At 48.2% G+C, this 22210-nt stretch overlaps 1 protein-coding gene across 3 annotated transcripts in view; it reads left to right on the forward strand.

Moving 5' to 3' along the window:
- The window catches only part of LOC133359555 (E3 ubiquitin/ISG15 ligase TRIM25-like), a 53703-nt gene that overhangs the window by 11723 nt on the left and 19770 nt on the right, over window positions 1-22210 (forward strand). The window contains exons 3-7 of one of the 3 annotated variants that reach the window (XR_009757168.1): window positions 5188-5421; window positions 6285-6307; window positions 6637-6740; window positions 8826-9032; window positions 12594-12728. Coding sequence is in view for 2 of the 3 variants with exons in the window: in XM_061577999.1 (XP_061433983.1) it covers window positions 5188-5421; window positions 6285-6307; window positions 6637-6740; window positions 12594-13072 (840 nt within the window). In the remaining variant the exon portion in view is untranslated. Of the gene's footprint in view, window positions 1-5187; window positions 5422-6284; window positions 6308-6636; window positions 6741-8825; window positions 9033-12593; window positions 14752-22210 lie in introns of those variants that run through there. The other 2 variants (XM_061577999.1, XM_061577998.1) reach the window with 2 other exon arrangements.

The raw sequence follows: 22210 nt of genomic DNA on the forward strand, positions 1-22210 counted from the left end.
AGTTTTTTTGTATTGCTTGTAGGTGAAATGAGGTGCCCAGGGTTTGTCTTGATCCTCGACATTCATGCCGAAATATGCCTCGTAGGCCTCACACATCTTAGCAGATGCTTCCACAGAGTACTTTTTCGCTCATCTTGATAAATTGGCCGCAGACATAGCAAAATGTGTCTGTGGGATGCTTACAGCCTCTTGTTGCCATCTCAGAAAAATGCAGATATGAATCCACTTAGGCAGGTGGAACTAAACTGAACTGGTGGGCTTAAGGCCCCTGTATTTATACTATTTATATTCCTGGAAAGTTCTAGAATGTTCTAGAAGCTACTTAAATTTAACTCAGCATTGAATCTATCTGGAATGTTCTGTAAAATAGGTAAATTTCAAAATATCACTGTTCTGGTCAGAAAAGCAAAGTTTGTGGGGAATAATAGTCGTTTTCTGTACTTTTGAGCCATAAGCAATTAGGAAACAACACTTACTACACAGGAACAAGTTTTTTCACGCAGTGTTATTAAACATGGTGTACGGTGATTCAGATGATATCACTAAAGGTTTTTCTATGGTCCTGCTGGAATGGGGAAAACGTTCGTATACTCAATACTACTTCATACTAGAGGAGATATAGCAACACCAGTTGCGTCAACAGGAATACCAGCAAAACTATTAGCTGGAGGCTGATCTGCTCATTCAGTCTCCAAAATCCCTTTAAAATAACAGCAACATTGATTTGCAATATAAAGCCAAACAAGAAACCAGAAATCTATTCCAATCGAAACGAACAGTCGTGGATGAAGCACACACGTGTGTCAGACTGTTTATAGATTATTGGGTGATCAAACAGTAAAATGTAAACGATTTGGAGGCAAGTCCTACCTGTTACTTTACGTGGTCCACGGCCTCTTACTGTTGCAAGTTGTATAAAGAAGCATCGTTTTTGGGGAGAATTACAGGTGATGAAGCTGAACCAGAATATGCGAGCTCTGGAAAGTGAAAAGGAATTTGTGGAATGGCTCCTGAACGTTGGTGATGGAAAACAGGTGATACAGTGACATTACCCTCATACTGCTATCCAGAAAATCAAGATACATTTGCGCAACGATGATATTGACTTGTCTACGATTACTCCTAAAGAGCTTAAAGGAAGAGCAATACTATTACAAATGGAGACTCTCTTGAGCTCAACAATAAAGTACTCAGCTATATTAATAGAGCTGAAGTGGTTTTAAAAAGCATGGATACAATTGTGATGATACAGCTGATCAACTTGCATTTTGGAATAATTATTAAAGGGTTACTCCAACCGGAATGCCTCCTCATGAACTAAAACTTAAAGTAGGAGCCGTTATCATGGTCATTAGAAATCTAATGTCATTGTGAGGATTATGTAATGGTACAAGACTTAAATACAAATACGTATAATCAAAGCAAAGCTGATTGTTGGAGCAAAAATACCACTCATTCCATCAGACACAAATTTACCATTCAGTTTCAAACGCTAACAATTCCCCATACGATTGGCTTTTTCAATAACAATCAATAAGTAACAGGGTCAAACGTTTGATAAAATATGCCTTTACTAGGTTCCATCTAAAAGAAACCTGACCAGAGAAATGTAAACTGAGGTCACCGCTAAGATAACGGAGGTCCTGGAGCTCTTCTCTGAGAATGACCCCGAACTGAGAGTGCAGCAGTTCCTCCACCCTCGTCTCCCACTGCTGCCATGGTAGCAGGAGTACAGTGTTATGCACAGTACGTCATTATTAATGAGGTTATTATAGTAAAAAAAAACTGTATTCATGAAATATGGTTTACTATCTTTGAATAATTGGTGCTTTTACCAATACCCCAATGAATCCCTCATATATTGGTCATCCGAAAGCAATAACCCTGATAGGAACGCATCCCCATATATGCAACGGTATGACCACTTTTAGCGCCGATTCGATAAGTGCTCACTTCTGCAAGAAGCATATTGAGCGTTTAGCGAGTTCTGCCTGTACTGATAAAATAATGCAGTGACAAAAGGCCGTGGGGCCAATAGATTATGTACAAAATACTTTTATTGGTGATGTGCAGAGATAAATCTATGAAGAAGGCGAATCGTGTGCTTATCTGTTTTTGTAAATCATTTACAGATCCTAGATTTGAAGCTTTCGTGACTGCAAGGATTCATATTCTTAGGTTTTATCGGTAAAGTCACGTAGGTAAACATTAAAATTAATAAAAGTAAAAATTAAAAACGATCCTACTAAAAGCCTAACGACAAAAACCAACAGTATCATCACGAGTTCGACTTCCCTAATCGAACCAAGCAAACGTTCCTCTCTAAAACCATCGGCGGCTAGACCTCCCAGACTCTATGGTCTTCCCAAAATCCATAAAGAAGGCACCCCGCTACGACCCATCGTGTCGACGATAAACTCTCCTTCCCTTCACAGGCAAGACCTCTTAGGCAGTACTCAACTCAACCCAATTAGTCTCTATGGTTAAGGACATGGTACTATCTCCTGATGACATCCTCGTCAGCTTTGATGTAGTATCTTTGTTTACCAAAGTCCCAGTACCGGACACCCTAATAATAATTGAGGACTTAGTCCAACATGGATTGAATTCTGATGCACCTGCGCTGGTTAGGCATTGCCTCACCAACACCTATTTTACCTGGAATGGCACCTTCTACAAACAGAATGAGGGTACCCCTATGGGCTCCCCCTTGTCACCAGTTATAGCCAACATGTTCATGGAAAAGTTTGAATCAGACGCCATCCAGACATCCACCCTGCGTCCTTCCCTGTGGAAGAGGTATGTGGATGGCACTTTCGTCATCTAGCCACATGGCCTCCCAGCATTGAACCACTTCTTGGACCACATCAATTCTAGACACCCATCCATCAGATTCACCATGGAAGTGGAGAAAGACGGTAAACTACCATTCTTGGATATTCTGTTTGAGAGGAGGCCTGACGGATCCTTGGGACATTCTGTCTACAGGAAAGCCACCCACACAGATTCCTACTTGAAACCGGATTCCCACCACCACCCATCTCAAAAGAATTCTCTCATCAAAACGCTATACCACAGAGCCCATGGCATTTCTGACCAACACCACTTGGCCGGTGAATTAAGACATGTACATCGGGCCCTCAGGATGAACGGATACTCTGACCGCACTATCCGCCAAGCTGTTTCTCCCACCACACAGAAACAGCCACATGAAACTCCGACCAAAACTATCACGTTACCATACATAGCAGGCGTGACCAAAAAGATCTCCAAAATTCTAAACAAACATAAGATCCAAGTCCGATTCAGTACAGTGCATAAAATCCGTGATCTGATTCCATCTGTGAAGGATGTCGTTCCTGACTTACAGTATCCTGGAGTCTACAAATTGAGTTGCATTTGTGGTGATTGCTAAATTGGAGAAACGAAACGTCATGTTTCTGATCGTGTCCGCGAGCACAAGTCAGATCTGAAACACGGCAGAACTGATTCTTCGGCCGTTGCCGATCATTGCTACAACTCGGTGGGCTCTCATGAAATTGTCTTTTCCGAGACCAAGGTTCTCTGCAAACCTCCTGGCTACCATCAAAGGTTTGTACACGAAGCCATACAAATATACAAATACAGACATAATTTCAACCGTGATGATGGGTACAAACGTAGTAATCATTGGAAAGATGTTATCAACCACGCAAAAAAGACTTAATTACACATTTTTGGACCATCTTATCTGACAGGCACTATTTTACTTTCCTTTACCGAGTGTTAACATCCCCAGTGTTTAACAGTACTCTCTTTATTGTTCAGCCAGCACTGGTATGAACATGGGCATTTTCGTTCCTTTTCTCTCATGTGTATCAACAGGTGCTTGTACACACACATGTCCACGTACACTTGCACCCCACACTCTCTTTTGGCCTCCCCTCCCCCTCTCTGTCCAATACGTTGGCGTGTGCAACAATAGTTGCTTGCACACAACCACGTCCACGCCGCCGACTCTCGTGTACCACGTCGTCCATCCTTTTGGCCCCGCCCCCCTCCCCCTCCCGATACGTTCTACGTAGCACTTCGTGCCTTCTTTTAGCCCCGCTCCCCTCCCTCCTGATAAGTTTTATTCATTGGCTACCACATTCTGATGAGCTCCCCCTCCCCTCTCCTCCCCCCTCAACTTGCATTTAAGGGATTACATCTTGAATCCTTGCCTCACTTGATGCAGCAAATCTGGCTGTGACGGTCCCACCTGATGACGGAGACTTGTGTTGCCTCCGAAACGTCGTGATTTTTATTTTATTTTACTTTTATTAATTTTAATGTTTTACCTACGTGACTTTACCGAAAAAACCTAAGAACATTTACAGATCCTCACCAATACACTTCTGGACGAAGGTTCCGCAACATCGTGTTGATCGTTGAGGCTAGTTGGCCATACTTAATTGAGTGGGTCAATGCAGGTTGATGAAGGTAGAGTCAGGCACTGGTTCATATCTCACTCATCACGCAGCTCTCGAATCGTGTTGGAGGCTGGGGAAGGAGCCCAGCCTAGGCTGAGAGGCAAGGACACTCCAGTAACGTGGAGTAGTATCAGCAGTGTGGAAGGACGCGTTGCAAAACCTTGTTTTAATATAAGGTAATTTTAGAGAGAACAGGGAGGTACTTTTGAGGTTGCGACTGGGAATTTGCGGAGTTAAGAGGTCCTTACATATTTGGCGGATTTGTTTAAAAGGAATCTTAGGATGAAGACAGCCCAGTGATGGTTTCTAAACATATCCAGGGGGGATAAATTGGAGGTGATACAGAGGTTGCAATAATGTGTTGATATGGAGGCATCAAGGTCAAAGTGGGCGGCCAGGTGGTATAATGGAACAAGAGGCTAGGCGGTTGATGATTTAACAGGAGTCAAAGATGGGGAAGATGGCGGCTTGGATTATATCAAGATGGAGCCAAGGTGAGAAAATGTGTTTATTTATAGAGGATTCGTTTATTAAATCTTACTGGCGATACTATCAATGTGAAGGGCAAGATAGCACCTAGATACCTGAAGTTATCGACCTGTTCAATGAGATTTGAGTCCAAAGACATAACGTGGAATAAGGGGAAAATAGGTTTCGAGAAACCGGAAAGCAATGTGACTTTGGTCTTAACAGCATGGAATATGAATTTATAGAATTCATCACACGCCCTTTGCAGGATTGCATGCTCCAGACCAAGGCTCGCATCTCAGACGAGTTCACCCACATGAGGGTGACGCTGGATGAGGACGAGAGGGCAGCTCTGGATCGCGTGGACGTGAAGGGGCGTGAGCTGCTGTCCCGGATTGAGGAGAACATCGCTCATTACGAGCACGAGATCAGCGAGCTCCAGGCAGCAGCCACGCGCCTGCGCACTCTGCAGGAGGAGAGGGACTCGCTCATGTTCCTGCAGGTAGAGCATTCAGGGATCCAGGGCGAGTGTCCCTGTTCGCGTGTTCATTGCACTTGTAAACATGGCACATGCGTTGCAACACAAAACACAATGTCACGCCACTTCCATTGTCAATGCAAAATATAGCCCATGGGATCTAAAAGTAAACGTAGAGTTAAGTTCACCAACTTGAATTTGTATGTTTTAATAAAAATAGGAACTACCGCTGAATTTCAAAAGAAGAAATAAACGATTAACACACAAATCCCTTGAGTTAATTGGTTGTTAATCTATGCAGGCATTGACATAAAATTGTAACCTCATCATCCTGTAATGTACATCAGATTGAGGCCACTTGACACTAAATTTAAATGATAAATTTAACAAAATGTATACCAACCAATAGTAATGCTGATAACGGAAGGGCTTTTTCACATCAGGAAAGCCAGAGGGAGTTATATTTCAGCACTGACATCTTATGAGTCTTAGAACGTTGACACCAATCCCGAGATTGCCTGCCTCAACAAATGTTAACCCTGCTAAACTATGGACTCTGGTAACGCAACGCTCAGGGTGTAATTCACTCTCGCAGTGGATCATTATTTTGAATGTTGGTTAACAATCACTGCGACTCGATGTCGAGTGCTATGGGCGCCTCCTGCCCGTGACATCGGGTACCATGTGGTCACGGTTTTAGAGGCCACACTTTGCTGATGAGAACCATCGAGTCCAAACGAGTCCACGGCTTTTCTTTGTTTACAACCAACAACACTGGTATCCGCGAATGGCTGAGCGCAGCCCAGATCGTCGTGTCTACCAATCACCGTGTGGTTAACGTGGCTGGAGGTGAACTGACTAGCGCCCCTTGTGTCTGACTCCTGCAGGTTCACCTGAAGGAGACAAACCGGTATGGACTCATGAACTCGCACAAATAAACACACAGGGTGACGCCTTGTGTGGAATTTGGGCTGTGTGATGATGTGTGGTGATGATGATGATGTATGATGATCATGCTGTGTGATTATGTTGTGTTGTGTGATGATGTGTGGCATGATGCTGTGTAAGACAAGGGTTGTGTGATGATGTGTGCTGTGAAGCTGTGTGCAATGTTGCCATGTGTGATGATGCCGTGTATGATGATGCTGTGAAAGATGATGCTGTGAATTATGATGCTGTGTGTAATGATGCTGTGTAAGACACTGGCTGTGTGTGTCACTGCTGGTTCTGGTCTCACAGGAGAGACGCTCAAAAGGGAGATCCACCCTCATTTCCCGGTGAAGAAGACATCGCTACGATCAGCGCCCTGCAGGGAGCTGTGGTCAACCTGCTGGCATTCATGTGTGAGTTCCACGGACTCTTACCACCTGTGTGTGTTATTGTGCATGTAATTGTGTCTTGGGTGTATGTTGCTGAGCGGTGGCATAGTGGTTAGCATGCTACAATATGAACCTCGCGACACAAATTCCATTCCTGTCCATAGCCCACACCAGTGACGATTTTATGAACCGGTCATGGTCCTCCCCTAGGTCGACTCAGCCTCATATGACTACCTGGTGTAGTGTGTTAAAACCGCCACTAGGGAGACAAAGGCGGCCTGACGTAGTGCTGGCCACCCACCCCCTCGTGTGCCATACCGGCCTTGAAGTGTCACTCGCTAACAATACTTGCCCCTCCAGCTTGTTTGTCTGTTTGTGTGCGTATGTGTACATGAGCGAGAGTGAATACGGATGTGAAATGATGATGGGATGCTCTGTGCACTGAGCTACAAACATGGTCACCTCCACGTGACTCACGGCCATGGCTATCATCAATGATGAGTGGATTCAGAACCAATTCTGAGCCTCTCCCAGATGAACCCTTGGCTTAAACGAGTACCGGGTACGTCCTGTAAGCATCAGCTCTGCAGACACAAAATCGGCCTGCAGAATTCATATGGTGAAATGGCTTTCATAACTACATCAATATAAATTTCAATAATGTTGTGGCTTGGCTCTCCAACACACCGGCGTGCTGTACTAGTGACAAATTGGCATGTTCTGTTTACGTGACAACCCTTACTAGTTGTCTGTGTCGGTTGATGGTGGGTTTTAACGACACATTGATATATTTAAGCGATCTAACCCCCAAAAACCTCTATTATGGATTATATAAACTTAGGGTCGATTGGTAATGCCCAAGGATCATACATCCAGACTAAGACACGTTGAAGATTTTTAGGCTTCATGTCAACAGCCTGATGCTCAGATAGTCAAACTAAGGCATTTTTAGGATTCTTAGGTTCCCCAGTTCATGGCTGAGGCTCACAGAGCGAGACTAAGGCATAACCATGGTCAACCTTGTCTATCACTACACTGCACGTGCAAACATCAACTTTACGATTGTAATGTATTCATTAGACAATAATATATAGCACACACACGAGTGTATTTCACTATTACATAAGCTCCATTGATATTACACGTGTGTATTATCCAGTGAAGATGCTGTTGGCCAGAGTAACCATCGTAGCAGATGAATCTACGAGTAAAAGTATTTTCTGTAATGGATGGCATCATCAGACTCGAGCCAGACTACATCACCGTAGTGATGCGTAGGGTTCATTGTTAATGCTGTAGGCTTATAACCAGACTAAGGCAGCCTAAGGATTCTTATTATTCATTCATAATGCTTGAGGCTGCCATATCCCTACTAAGGCATCTTAAAGATTATTGGGGTTCTATGTTAATACCCAAGGCTCACAGAGCCAGACTGGGCTATCGCTGTGGCTAATCACATGTATCACTGTGCAAACGGATACATTGCTATTGCCCATGTATTGCAATACCTCTATGTTCACATACAGCACAAACACACTAGTGTACAGGAGTATTGCTTGAGCTATATTAACCCTACATGTGTGTATAATTGAGTGAGGATGCTATTGCTATACTGCGTGTGAGTATTTTACACAGATACACTATGGCTGATATTCTTAGGATTCATTATTAGTGCTTGAGGCAGCGTGATACAGACTCAGACACAGTTAGGATGTGTAGGGTTCCGTGTTAATGTCTGAAGCTCTCAGCATCAACGGCACTAAGTCTTTGACACACACAGCTATGGCTGATATTCTTAGGATTCATTACACTGTGTAATAAAAAAAATGTCCCTGGGTAGTAAGTGTTATTTTCTAATTGCTTATGCCTCAAAAGTACACAAAATGGCTATTATTCCCCACAAACTTTGCTTTTGTGACCAGGACAGTGATATTTTGAAATTTACATATTTTCAATGAGAATTCCAAATAGATTCAGTGCTGAGTAGTACCTTCTAGAAAATTTAGAACTTTCCAGTAATAAAAAGAAGTATAAATATAAGGGCCTTAAGCCCACCAGTTCAGTTTAGTTCCTGCTGCCTAAGTGGATGCATATCTTCATTTTTATGAGATGGCATCAAGAGGCTGCAAGCATCCGGCAGACGCATTTTGCTATGTCTGCGGCCAATTTATCAAGACAAGAGCGAAAACGTACTCTGTGGAAGCATCTGTCAAGATTTTTGAGGCCTACAAGGCATATTCCAGCATGCCTGTCGGGGGTCAAGACAAACCCTGGGACCTCATTTCACCTGCGAGCAATGCAAAAAAACTCTGGAAGGTAAGATGGACGATTGTTGCTTGGAATTTTATGTTATGAAATTTGTTTTAAAAAATGTCATTGTAAAAGTTTTTTTAAGGTTTAAAATGTTTTACAATTTTCAATGTTATTGAAAAAATATATCATATATGAAAAATGTTGCGAAAATCTATTACACATTAGTCATGGGTGAAATAAATGTATTTTTGTAGGATGGTACAGAGGGGAAAAAAGAGCCATGAAGTTCGCTATCCCAAGAATTTGGCGGGAATCCACTGACCACTCAAGCAATTGCTACTTCTACATGGTGAACCCTTCCAAACGTCAGACTGCCAATAATGCATCTGATATTACGTATCTGGACCTTCATTTATCCATCGCCCCGGTGTCACACTGCAATGAGCTCCCCACACCCACTCCTCCAGAGAGAGAGAGCAGCCGTCTTTAGAAGAGAGCAGCAAGTCAGAGAGTGAGTAAGATTTTGTAGATCCAGGTGACAATTTCAGAGGTGGAGCTGAGGAGAGAAACCCATACTACCCCAACCAAAAATACCTCAACGACTTGATCAGAGATCTTGGTCTGACCAAGTCCAATGCCAAGCTTTTGACATCTAGGCTCAAGCCGTTAAACTTGTTGGATGCAAGTGTGCAAGTCGCAGATCAGAGGAAGCGTCACCAGCCTTTTTGCAGTTTCTTCATCCGTAAAGATGGGCTCTGCTTCTGCCACAATGTGACCAGTCTGTTTGAGGCAATCTGAATCGCCTGTAACTAGAATGAGTGGCGCCTCTTCATTAACATCTCATCCTGGAGCCTCAACGCCGTGCTGCTCCATAATGGTAACAAGTACCCGTCTCTTCCGCTGGCTCACTCGGTGCACCTCAAAAAGCGTTACAACAGCATCAAGACCTTGCTGGATGCCTTGAAGTATGATGAGTATGGCTGGAAGGTCATCGGAGACTTCAAAATGGTGGCATTCCTAATGGGTCTCCAAGGTGGGTTTACCAAGATTCCCTGCTATCTTTGCCTTTGGGACAGGAGGGACACCGAGGCACACTACCACAGGTAGGACTGGCCACAGCGGACCAAGTTCTCTGTTGGGAGGAACAACGTCAAGTGGGAGCCACTGGTGGACCCCCGGAAGGTGCTGATGCCACCACTGCACATCAAATTGGGCATCATGAAATAATATTTCAGAGCTGTAGATAAGGTTTCGGTAGCTTTCAAGTACCTTCAAGACTTCTTCCCTAATCTGTCTGAGGCAAAGGTCAAAGCCAGTGTCTTTGTCGGACCACAGATAAAGAAGATCCTGTAGTGCAATGAATTCCCCAAGAAGCTCACTGTAAGGAAAAAGCGGCTTTGAACAGCTTTGTCGTAGTGGTTTGGGGCTTCCTGGGCAATCACAAGACCGAAAACTATATGTAGCTGATTAAGACTGGCTGTAGGATGTCCCTCAAAGTCCAAATCCTTGTTGCTCATTTTGATAAATTCAAGGAGAACATGGGAGTGTACTCGGAGGAGTAGGGCAAGCGCTTCCACCAGGATATACTGGATTTTGAACGCCACTACCAAGGACAGGATAACGAGAACATGATGGGAGATTACATTTGGGGGCTGATTCGTGAAAGTGATTTACAGTTCAATCGTAAATCTCGATAAACTACTCACTTCTAAATATTTTGTAGTATTTTTTGTGATACTTTAGTATAAATATATGTTCATTTCGATTCATATGTTGTTTTTTTGCTGACTTTATTTGAACGAAAAGACACATTCGTCCGTTATCACATTAAAAATAGGTACATTTCAAAATATCACTGTCCTTGTCACAAAAGCAAAGTTTGTGGGGAATAATAGCCATTTTCTATATTTTTAGGCATAAGCAATAAAAACGATAACACTAGCCAGGGACAAAAATTGTGTTACATAGTGTTATTAGTGCTTGAGGCAGCGAGATCCAACACCTTGAGGATTCTTAGGGTTCATTGTTACAACCTGAAGCTCTCAGAATCAAAGGGAACTTTAGGTTCTATTAGACAGTTGAGTTGCCCGTGTAAATCACTACACATGCAACAAGTTTATTACTAAAGAACACGTATCAATAAATACCGATACGTTTATATAGACAGATCACTCGTATAGCCTTAACAGACTGTAGGGGCAAGTGCTGTTGTTGAGCTCCGATGAAGGCCAGCACGGCACACGAGGGGTGGGTGGTCAGCACCACGCCCGATCTGCCTTTGTTTTCCCAGTGGCGATGTTTACACACCGCAGTCATCACTATACTATCACACACACACGAGTGTACATCACTACACTATCACACCCACCTCGTGTGCCGTGCCGGCCTTCACAGGTGCTCACCAAAAGCACTTGCTCCTACAGTCTGTGAAGGGTGACACGGGAGATGTTTTTGTTTGTTGTCCACACACAGAGGAGGGCTGAACAATTAATCGATTTCAAATTGAAATCGCAATTTGAAACAATGCAATTAGCAAATCGCAAAGGCTGCGATTTGAAAATCGCAAAGGTTGCGATTTTTTTGCGATTTGAAAAGTCCTATTACTTTCTTATTGGAATTATTTAGTGTTTTATTATTACTTTTTTATTTAACTTAACAAATGTTCTATGTTTAATCGTCCGATTTAAATTAAAACATTTTAATAAATACATATTAGAAGCAATTCATATATTTTAGGCTCTCATCCTTGCATAAGAATGTATAGAGCAGTTCATAGCTTGATGGTATCATGTGGTAATGCTCCATCACGTATTTTAAATCTATTACACAGTGAATATTGAACTGAAGCTTGACTTACATTTTTTCATCGCAAATCAAATCGCAATATCTGTCAGAAAAATCTCACTTAGAGATTCTCCCCAAATTGTGCAGCCCCAGCGCCCAGAGCGCCCGCAGTGCGCCGCACCTCCTGGCACCTCGCAAAGCCCCGCAGGGTCTGGGCCTGGGCAGGACTCGCACGGGCGGCCACCACTACCCTGCCTAGCAGGTGCTACAGGCTGCGGGGCCACGTGGCGGGGCAGTCACCACCATGCCTAGCAGGTGCTACAGGCTGCGGGGCCACGTGGCGGGGCAGTCACCACCATGCCTAGCAGGTGCTACAAGCTGCGGGGCCACGTGGCGGGGCAGTCACCACCATGCCTAGCAGGTGCTACAGGCTGCGGGGCCACGTGGCGGGGCAGCCACCACCCTGCCTAGCAGGTGCTACAGGCCGCGGGGCCACGTCGCGGGGCAGCAGAGGGCGGCGCAGACAAACGCACCGCTGTACTGTACTTCTGTGCTCTCGCCGGCCGCGCCGCCTGCTTTCACCAACGCGCGGTGACCCGTGTGGTGAAGTATGGTCAAATATGCCCCGCGACCCGCACGGTGTAGGGTGGCCCTCATCCAGCAGTGGATTCACAAAGTGCCCGTCACATGTCATCACATCGATAGCTACGCATTACAACGTTATGTAATATTGCTCATTATGAATTGCTCTATTGTACTGTCCGTGCGTATTAGTGCACGAGTGCTATTGTTATAGTTGTGCTGTTGTTAACACGGCTACTGTGATTATCGTTACTGCAGACGGACGTTCACCGACTGTGGACCCAAACTCGGTCCACAACAACCTCCAGATTTCCTCAGACCTCAGGACGGTGATGCTGACCGCTGTCTCCCAGGGTCGACCCGATCACCCACACCGCTTTGATATATACTACCAAGCCTTGTGCTCCGAGAGCTTCTCGTCGGGTCAGCACTACTGGGAGGTGGACGTGGGAGGTGCGGCGGGGGACTGTGAGGTTGGAGTCACGTACGGGATAATCGCACGCAAAGGGCGTGGTGAAGAGTGCGGGCTGGGACAGAACGACTCATCCTGGGTATTATATAAATATAACAACAGCTGCTACGTGCGTCATGGTGGTGTAGATACCTCAGTGTCGGTGAGGGATCCTCCCCGGAGAGTCGGGTGTCACCTGCACTGGGAGGCGGGGCTGCTGTCGTTTTACCGCGCCGACTCTATGGAGCTGCTGCACTCCGTCCACCACTCTGTGGGTGTATGGTGATGGAAGCTCAGTGAGGATTCTGGATCTGAGTCGTGCGTCCTGAGAGCGCGGAGTGTGAGCAGAGAAACGGGCACAACGCACAGACTCGTGCACACAAAGACACAGATCCCCCTGTATAGCGTGAATAGGCTGTTGGGGCAAGTGCTGTGAGCGAGCACCTATGAAGGCCGGCACAGCACTCTAGGGGGTGGGTGGTCAACACCACGCGCAGCTGCCTTTGTTTCCCCAGTGGTGATGTTTACACACAGTACTAGGAAAAAAATGTTCAGGCTGAGTCAACCTAGGGGAGGCCCATGACCGGTTCACCAACACCAGTGACGTTTATCGGAATCGGTCCAGGCTCTCCCCTCGGTCGACTGAGCCTAAATGAGTACCTGCTGCGATATGCAAACATCGCCACTGGAGAGACGAAGGCGGGTCTGGCGGGGTGCTTGTCACCGACCCCCTCGTGTGCCACAGTGCCGGACTTCATAGGTGCTACTAGCAAACAGCACTTGCCCCTACAGTCTGTTAAGGCATCACGGGGGATAATTTTCTTTGGGTTAGTGGGTTGGTCTGTATGCCTTTGTCTGTGTGTGTGTCTTTTGTTACTGTGTCTGTGTGTGTGTCTTTGTTACTGTGTCTTTGTGTCTGTGTGTGTGTGTCTTTGTGTGTATTTTTGTTTTGGTGGGTGGCCAGCACCACTGACAATGTTTACACACCGCACCAGGAACTCATTTGAGGCTGAGTCGACCTAGGGGAGGACCATGACCGGTTTACAAACATTGATAGCGATTGTATGAATTGGTCTTGGGTCTCACCTAGGTCGACTCAGCCTCAAATGACTACAGGTAGTCCTCTACTTTCGATGGAGATGCGTTACGACGACCCCATCATAAGTCAAAAATATCGTAAGTCGAAGATGGCTCAGCCTACGCAGGAGTCTTAAAGAATGGTGATAATTTAGCAAAACAGAGCAATTTACAGTACCGTACTGTTTAAACTATATATTGTATTTATTAATTACAATACTGTATTGCACAGTAAAATGTAAAGTAAAAAAACAGGTTAAATTCTTAGCCTACCTATATGATCTGCTATGAAAAAAACTTTTAACATGCATTGAACGTATCGTATCGTGGTAACCCTAAAATGAAATCGCTAAAGCTACGTATCATACATGCATTGAACGTATCGTAACGTATATTGGACTGTACTCACCAATATTCATACCTCGTACACTGCTGCGTTTGATGCCGCGCGAAATTTAAAATATTTAACAATTTTGTCTTATCGCTATCACCATCGTAAGATCGAAATATCGTAAGTCGGACCATCGTAACTCGGGGACTATCTGTACATGGTGCGATGAGTAAAACATTACCCCTGGGGATACAAAGGCGGGTCTCTCCCAGGCTGGCCTTCATAGGTGAAACTCACTAACAGCCCTTAACTCAACATTATTTGAAAGCTATACGAGATCTTTGTCTTCGGGTAAGTGGATTGGTGTTTATGCCTTTGTGTGTCTTTGTTATTATGTGTGTGTCTTTGTTACTGTCTGTGCGTATCTTTGTCTTTGTTATTGTGTTTGTGTCTTTGTTACTGTGTCTGTGCGTATCTTTGTCTTTGTGTGTCTTTGTTATTGTGTTTGTTTCTTTGTTACTGTGTCTGTGCATGTGTAATAAAAGACTCGACAACTGTGTCTGTCTTCGTTGTCCTTTATTCGGGTTCTTTACACTTGCCCCACACGGCTTTCTCTCCGAGACTCCCCCGCTTGGCAGCCCGATGCTGCCGTCGCTCCCGTAGCCTCTCACTCCACTCTGATGCAGCTCCGCTGCTGATCTCCTCGTGCAGGCCTCCGGCTGCCCTCACTGCAGCCTCAACCGGCTCCCTGTTCCTCCGTGCTCGGTCACCGCTGGCCGACGGTGCCAAGACTTATCCTGGGTGTGTGGCGATCTCGCCACCCTCCAACTCCCCGCCCTGCGTGGCCTCACTCTCTATTTCTCTCCAACTCCCCTCCTGCTCTTCCGGTTTCTCCCCCTTAAGACTTGATCCGTCTCTCTCACGTGACATAACTCCTCCCCCCGTGACGTCACATCCGCGAGGCCGTTTACGCCCGCATTACACCACCCTCCCCCGTAGAGAAAAATCCAGCCGACCTCGGCTGAACAATAACGACAACAAGTAATGCGAGCGACCACGGCTGAGACACATTGAAGAACAACGAAGCATACAATAAATATAACAGTAAGAACAAGAACACAACAATAAAATTCAACGAAATGTAAGGGATTTCGAGCGTGTGCGGGTCGCCGGCCCGTCCCGGACGGTCGGCGGCCCTCCCGCAGACCGGGAACGTGACGGGGTTTTAGGAGCAACAGGATGAAGTCCTCCTGTCGCTATTGGAGGCCCGCCAACGTCCCCGTCCCGTATCCCCGAAGGCTCAGCGTCGGAGGTGTCCTGCACTCGTGTCTGCAGCGGGGTCCGAAGGGCCGCGGGGCTCGGAGTTCTCGCAGCCGTGGCAGGCACTCCCCGAACAGAGCCCCTCGTCCCCTGCGGTGTCACGGCCGGCTTGTCTGTACCAGGCACGACAGGCGCTCTTGCAAGATCAACAGGCACAGGCAAGGGTGAGTCGGCAGCAACAGACCCCGTCTAGGCAACCTCAGGAGATGACGCATCAGGTAGAGGGGCCACATATGGCTTCAAGCGCGACGTGTGAACGAACCAACGCCGAGATCCAACCCGAACACGCGCCGACTGTGGATTGGGAACCTCGATGAGGCGAACCGGCCCTTGCCATGGTTTGTGTAATTTAGGAGAGGTACCTGGCCGCACCTGTGGGCAATGGAGCCAGGCCAGGTCCCCAACCTTCCAGGGGCACTCCCCTTTAGAGCGTCGAGCACACCGCTCGTTCCGGGCCTGGGCTTTGGCCGTAGCCATGCGGGCCCCCTCCCGCACCTCAGTAACACGGCGAACGGTGTCCTGAATGTAATCAGGAAGAGGCTTAGCAGGTCTCCTCACTCCAGTTCCCAATTGCACATCCATCGGCGGCACGTTTTCACGATCGTACATAAGGAAAAACGGCGAATATCCTGTAGCCGCATGCGGCTTCATCCGGTACGCCGAAAGTACCCCAGGGATATGCAAATCTCAATCAGATTATTGTTGACTCACCGTGTGGCACAACATGGCGGACAAAGTCTGATTAAGCCGTTCGACCATACCATCCGTTTGCGGGTGGTAGGGAGATGTCCGTATTTTCTTAGTCCCAAGAGCCGCACACACTTCCCCCAACAATTTAGAAGAAAAATTTCGGCCTTGGTCTGTGAGGAGCCTCTCCGGCGCACCCTTGTCCATAACGTACCCAAATAGAATGGCGTCTGTAATAGACGCCGCCGATTGGTCGGGAAACGGCCAGGCCATCGGCCAGCGGGAGAGGTACTCCACCCCAACCAGCAAGTATGTATTACCCTTCACGGATGGCGGGAAGGGTCCCAAAATGTCTAGCGCCACCAATTCATTAACTCGAGACACCTGAATAGACTGTATCGGCGGCACATAAGGATGTTTAGGTGGTTTTCGCCGGGCACAATCGGGACATGCGCGAACGTGCCCGACGACATCTGTCGCCATGCCATGCCAAAAGTAATTTTGCTGCAACATCAGTAGGGTTTTCTGCACCCCCAGATGTAAGAGCGTGTCGCAATGCAGAGTCCTAATCAACTCATACCGCAAGGACGCCGGTACAACCAGACGCCAGCGTTCCTGTAATCCCTCCCTCCACATGAGCAGACCATCGCGGAGAGTGGTTTCCGGCCCACCACCCGTACCCGGACCCCCACTCTCCTTCGCAGGCCGCTTCCATAAGGACACCAATGAGTCGTCCAACATTTGTACCCGAATCCACACAGCCCTTGGAAGATTCAAAACCCCATCAGCCGGTCCCGGCTCCATTGGAGCATCAAGCACCTCGACGGCCAACGCAAGCGGCTGAGGGGGAGGCTGAATCGGCGCACACCTATGAGTCCCAGACGCACACGCGCAAGGGGATCGCTGCGGCAACCTAGAAAGCGCGTCCGCATTCGCGTGACGCACCCCCTTCCGATGGTGAATTTGGAATGAAAATTCTTGCAGCGTGTCCAACCAACGCGTCAACTGGCCGGATGGTTGGTCCATCTTAAGAGCATACTACAAGGCCGCATGATAAGTGCGCACAATAAACGAACGACCGTAGAGATACGGTCGAAATTGGCGGAGAAAAAAAACAACAGCCAAAAGTTCCCTGCGTGTGACGCAGTAGCGGGTTTCTGCAGGAGACAAAACCTGGCTACCGTACGCCACCACGCGCTCCACACCCCCTTTGGACTGAGATAACACCGCCTCAATGCCCATGTCACTTGCGTCCATATCCAGAATGAAGGGATGGTCAAAATCCGGATAGTCCAACGTCGGCGCTGTAGCCAATAGATCGCGCAGGCCCTGAAAAGCCGCCTCTTCCGGCTGTCCCCAACCAAATTTGCGTCCTTTACCCGTAGGGAGGTGCAAGGGCCTCGCAATCGTCGCAAAATTCGGAACAAATCTCCGATAATATGAGGCAAACCCCAAAAACCGACGCACATGCCCCACCGTGGCCGGGGTTGGCCAGTCACGGACGCACGCTGTTTTGTCCGGATCCGTGGCCACCCCGTCCGCACTTACGATATGCCCCAAGTAACGCACGGACCGTTGCAGTAGGTGACATTTCTTAGGCTTAAATTTCAAATTAGCGGAACGCATCCTGGCGAACACAGCCTCCAACCGCAGTAAATGTTCATCAAATGTGCGGCTGAAGACGATAATATCGTCTAAATATATCAGACATGTCTCCCACTGCAACCCCGTTAATACCAGCTCCATAAACCTTTGAAATGTGGCAGGGGCAGCATTCAACCCCATCGGAAGACAATTGAATTGGAATAACCCCTGCAGCATACGGAAAGCAGTTTTTCCCGTGAGGGCTCGTCAAGGGGAAGCTGCCAGAATCCCGAAGAGAGATCTAGCGTAGAAAAGAACTTCGCCCCCGACAAGGCATCGAGGGAGTCGTCCATGCGCGGCAGGGGGTACGCATCTGCCACAGATATCTTATTTAATTTCCGGAAATCTACACAAAATCGCAACTTGCCGTCCTTCTTCTTAACCAAAACAACAGGCGCGCCCCATGGGCTGTTAGATGGAGATATTATGTCCGCAGCCAACATGTCATCCACTGCCCCTCGAACGTATTCTCGCTCGGCCGGACTCATCCGATTTGAGTTTAACCGAATAGGGGCAGCGTCCCCTGTGTCAATATGATGGTAAAGCAACGAGGTGCGTCCCAAATCCAAATCGTCGGAGCTAAACACATCCGAATAACTCAATAGCAATTTACGAATCGCACAACGTTGTTCCCCGGAAAGGGAAGGATTTTCCCCACACAATTCGGCGATCCAGCGATTATCCGCAGCTCCCGGCTCTGAAACCCCAGCAACCACGCCGTGGCTGCCCAGATAATCCTGCGCCGTAAACGCCGTAGTGGCATGTGCCAACCGTACCAGCCGGAACACATACATTTTCGGTACTCGCATTAAGCACCTGTAAAAATGGCGGCTGGTCTGGCCGGACAATAGTCTGCGCCCCAACCAGCGCCGATCCGCCCGTTATGGTGGCGGACGGCGACAATAAAACCCCAATTGCACCTTGCCGACCAGGCACAGGCTTCCGATATCGCAAGGGGATAAGCATCTGTGAGCCAGGTGGAATGTCAACAGATACCTCGGACAGCGCCTGCACCTGGGCAACCGGAGCAGGTCGCCCCCAGGGCGACGGCAGAAACGAAATCTTACGGCCACCCGGCAATTCAATGCAGTTATCATTAATTCTAATCAGAATGGGCATCTTGGCCAGAAAATCGGTTCCAAACAAACAAGGAACTGCCAGAGACCTCGAAATTAACACAATTCCCGAGGCCGACACTCCCCCGATAGATATTTTAGCATCCACCTGGCCCACAATGCCCATGCTACCCCCGTTCGCCGCGACGCACGACCCGTAAACCGGATGCACGGTCTCTGGTGGGATGCCCAACAGATGGAAAATTACATCCGATATAATGGTCGCGGACGCTCCGGAATCCACCAAAATACGCACGTCCACCCCTTGTATAGAACCAGGTACAGTGGACGAACTCGTAGTGGCCGCGACGACCCACCGTGCCAATTTACGCCACTGCGTTACCGAGCGACATGGCCCAGTCGATGGCCTCCCGTCGTTAACAAATACCCGGATCGCACGACAACGGTGATGAGTGAAGTGTCAAGCCTTGCCGGGTGTCTGGTGCGCACCGACTTGCCTGTCCTGGAGAATCCTTCCCCGGCGCGTCCGTTGACGAGGCCTCCTGCTGGGGTGGACCTGGGACACGGGCCCAGCAGTCCCTGGCGTAATGGCCCTTACGCCCGCAGCGGAAGCAGTCGATGTCGTTGCGCCGCGCCGCAGGCCCCCCGTCCCGACGTGCCCATGTCGGCGGCACAGCTCGCGGCCCCGGCCCACTGCGGCCCGACCACGGAGCAGAGGCGGCTGTCAGCTCCTGCGGGCCCCCCCCCGTCAGGCACGTACACCGCCTTTTTGGGATCCCAGCCCACGGCACCTCCTTCGACGATGGGCCCCCCCGTCCACGCCGTGACTTGCCTCCAACGGCACAGGTTGAACTGGGCATCCAGACATTTAGCGGTCGCCCGGGATGTCAGCTTTTCGTGGCCACACACCGGCATAGGAATCCCCAAATCCCGGGACAGCTCGAGCATCTTACCCAAGATGAGAGGTTCGAGCAGGTCAGGCTCCGTCTCCGGGTATGCGGCCATAGCCAACTCCAATACCGCACCCCTGTATGCCACCGGTGACTCCTCGGGTGCTCGCTGTCATTGAACAAACCGGTGATGAGCGTCATCCGGTGGCTTGTATTCATCTGCCATTTCGTCGAAAACTCCTCTCAATGTTTTCTTCTTCTCGGCCTTTATAGAACAAAAGAATCTCACCGACTCGTCGTCGAGAAGAGTCGGCAGAACCTCCAATGCTTCAGCGTCAGTCTACCTTGCAGAGCGTACCGCCGCCAAAAATCTGCAGGCGAAAGCACTCCAATCGCCACCGATGGAGAATTCCTTAACAGTTGTAAGATGACGACTGCGACTCCTTGGCGCGCCGTCCTCAGCCGATGACTCACCAGGCGGCATTTTCAAAATGGCGTCGCATCGCAACGTGTTCAAGATGGCGGCCTCCCGCCCCGGAGAGCGCAAAATGGCGGCTTCCCGCCGTTCTTCTCCTGCCACGCCCAAGATGGCGTCTTCGTGCCGCGTGGCCGATGGCGCCGACAGCGAAGGTAAGGTCCACGCACCACCATCGGCTCTCCCCAGCGCCGTCCTCGGCGTGACGAGCTCACACAATTGCGCCAGCACGATTTTCAGTGTCTCCAGCTGCGCCGCCATCTGTCCCCATCGCAAGTCCACGTCCTCCGGTGCAGACGAGTCCCCCTACGTGGCGACATCTTGGACTCCCGGACCCGCACTCGTTCCAGCACGGATCTCTTCCTCCATCGCAGGCAGGTCCACCGCCGTAGGAAGGTCGTCGTCGTCGGATGATGTAGCAAATGATGGCGCAGGAATATTCTTTTTTCTCAGTTGTTTTGACATGCCGTTTCACTTCTGACACCAGTGTAATAAAAGACTCGACCACTGTGTCTGTCTTCGTTGTCCTTTATTCGGGTTCTTTACACTTGCCCCACACGGCTCTCTCTCCGAGACTCCCCCGCTTGGCAGCCTGATGCTGCCGTCGCTCCCGTAGCCTCTCACTCCACTCTGATGCAGCTCCGCTGCTGATCTCCTCGTGCAGGCCTCCGGCTGCCCTCACTGCAGCCTCAACTGGCTCCCTGTTCCTCCGTGCTCGGTCACCGCTGGCCGACGGTGCCGAGACTTATCCTGGGTGTGTGGCGATCTCGCCACCCTCCAACTCCCCCCCCTGCGTGGCCTCACTCTCTATTTCTCTCCAACTCCCCTCCTGCTCTTCCGGTTTCTCCCCCTTAAAACTTGATCCCTCTCTCTCACGTGACCTAACTCCTCCCTCCGTGACGTCACATCCGCGAGGCCGTTTACGCCCGCATTACACATGTATTTGTCTTTGTGTGTCTTTGTTCTTGTGTTTGTGTCTTTGTTACTGTGTCTATGCATGTCTTTGTGTGTCTTTGTTATTGTATTTGTGTCTTTGTTACTGTGTCTGTGCGTGTCTTTGTGTATCTTTGTTATTGTGTTTGTGGCTTTGTTACTGTGTCTGTGCGTATCTTTGCCTTTGTGTATTACTGGGCGTGGTGCTGCATACCCACTCCCTCGTGTGTCACAGTGCCGGCCTTCATCGGTGCTACTCGCTACTAACAGCACTTGTCCCAACAGTCTGTTAAGGCTACATGGGGGATTCATCTTCCTGGTTCTTTCGGTAAAGTCACGTAGAAGGGAAATATTAAAATAACGCAAACTCCAAATATATATTAGCTTTCAGGGTCGTAATCCAACCCATAACCTAATGTATACCAGGCGAGGGAGTTAACATCTCCGAGCCACCGCAGTGCCCCTCTTTAATGTGAGACACCAATCCGGTGTGAACCCAACCTCGATTCTCAGGCTGTGTAGCAACGCGTAGATAATTTGAGACGCATTGATTATATCGTACCAGTTGTGTAATTGTGTGAACGCGAATCGCATTGCGCTCTGGGCTGTGCGTGAGATTTCTATTTGCTTCATTGCTGGCATGGGTTTGACTCGTTGTGCTTTTTTCATTTTTGTGCCCCAGGTCACTCTTGTCAATGAGACTCGTCCTTATCTCCTGAGTTCTCACCTCGTTAAAAATAAATTAAACTGGACTCGATCATCAGCATCAGCATCTTCAGCAGCAGAATTAGTAACAGTAGCAGCAGCATCAACAGCAGTAGCTCCATCATTATCAGCATCAGGAGTAGAACCAGCAGCATCAATAATAATATAATTATTATCAGTAGTAACATAATCATCATCAGCAGCAGAAGCAGCATCATTATCATCACTCTTGCAACCGAGACTCATCCCGGTCTCTTGAGTTCTCACCTGGTTAAACAAATCGACT

Source organism: Lethenteron reissneri, chromosome 65, assembly GCF_015708825.2.
Source record: "Lethenteron reissneri isolate LAM-NWPU_2019-01 chromosome 65, ASM1570882v1, whole genome shotgun sequence".
In the NCBI taxonomy this organism is placed as follows: Eukaryota; Metazoa; Chordata; class Hyperoartia; order Petromyzontiformes; family Petromyzontidae; genus Lethenteron; species Lethenteron reissneri.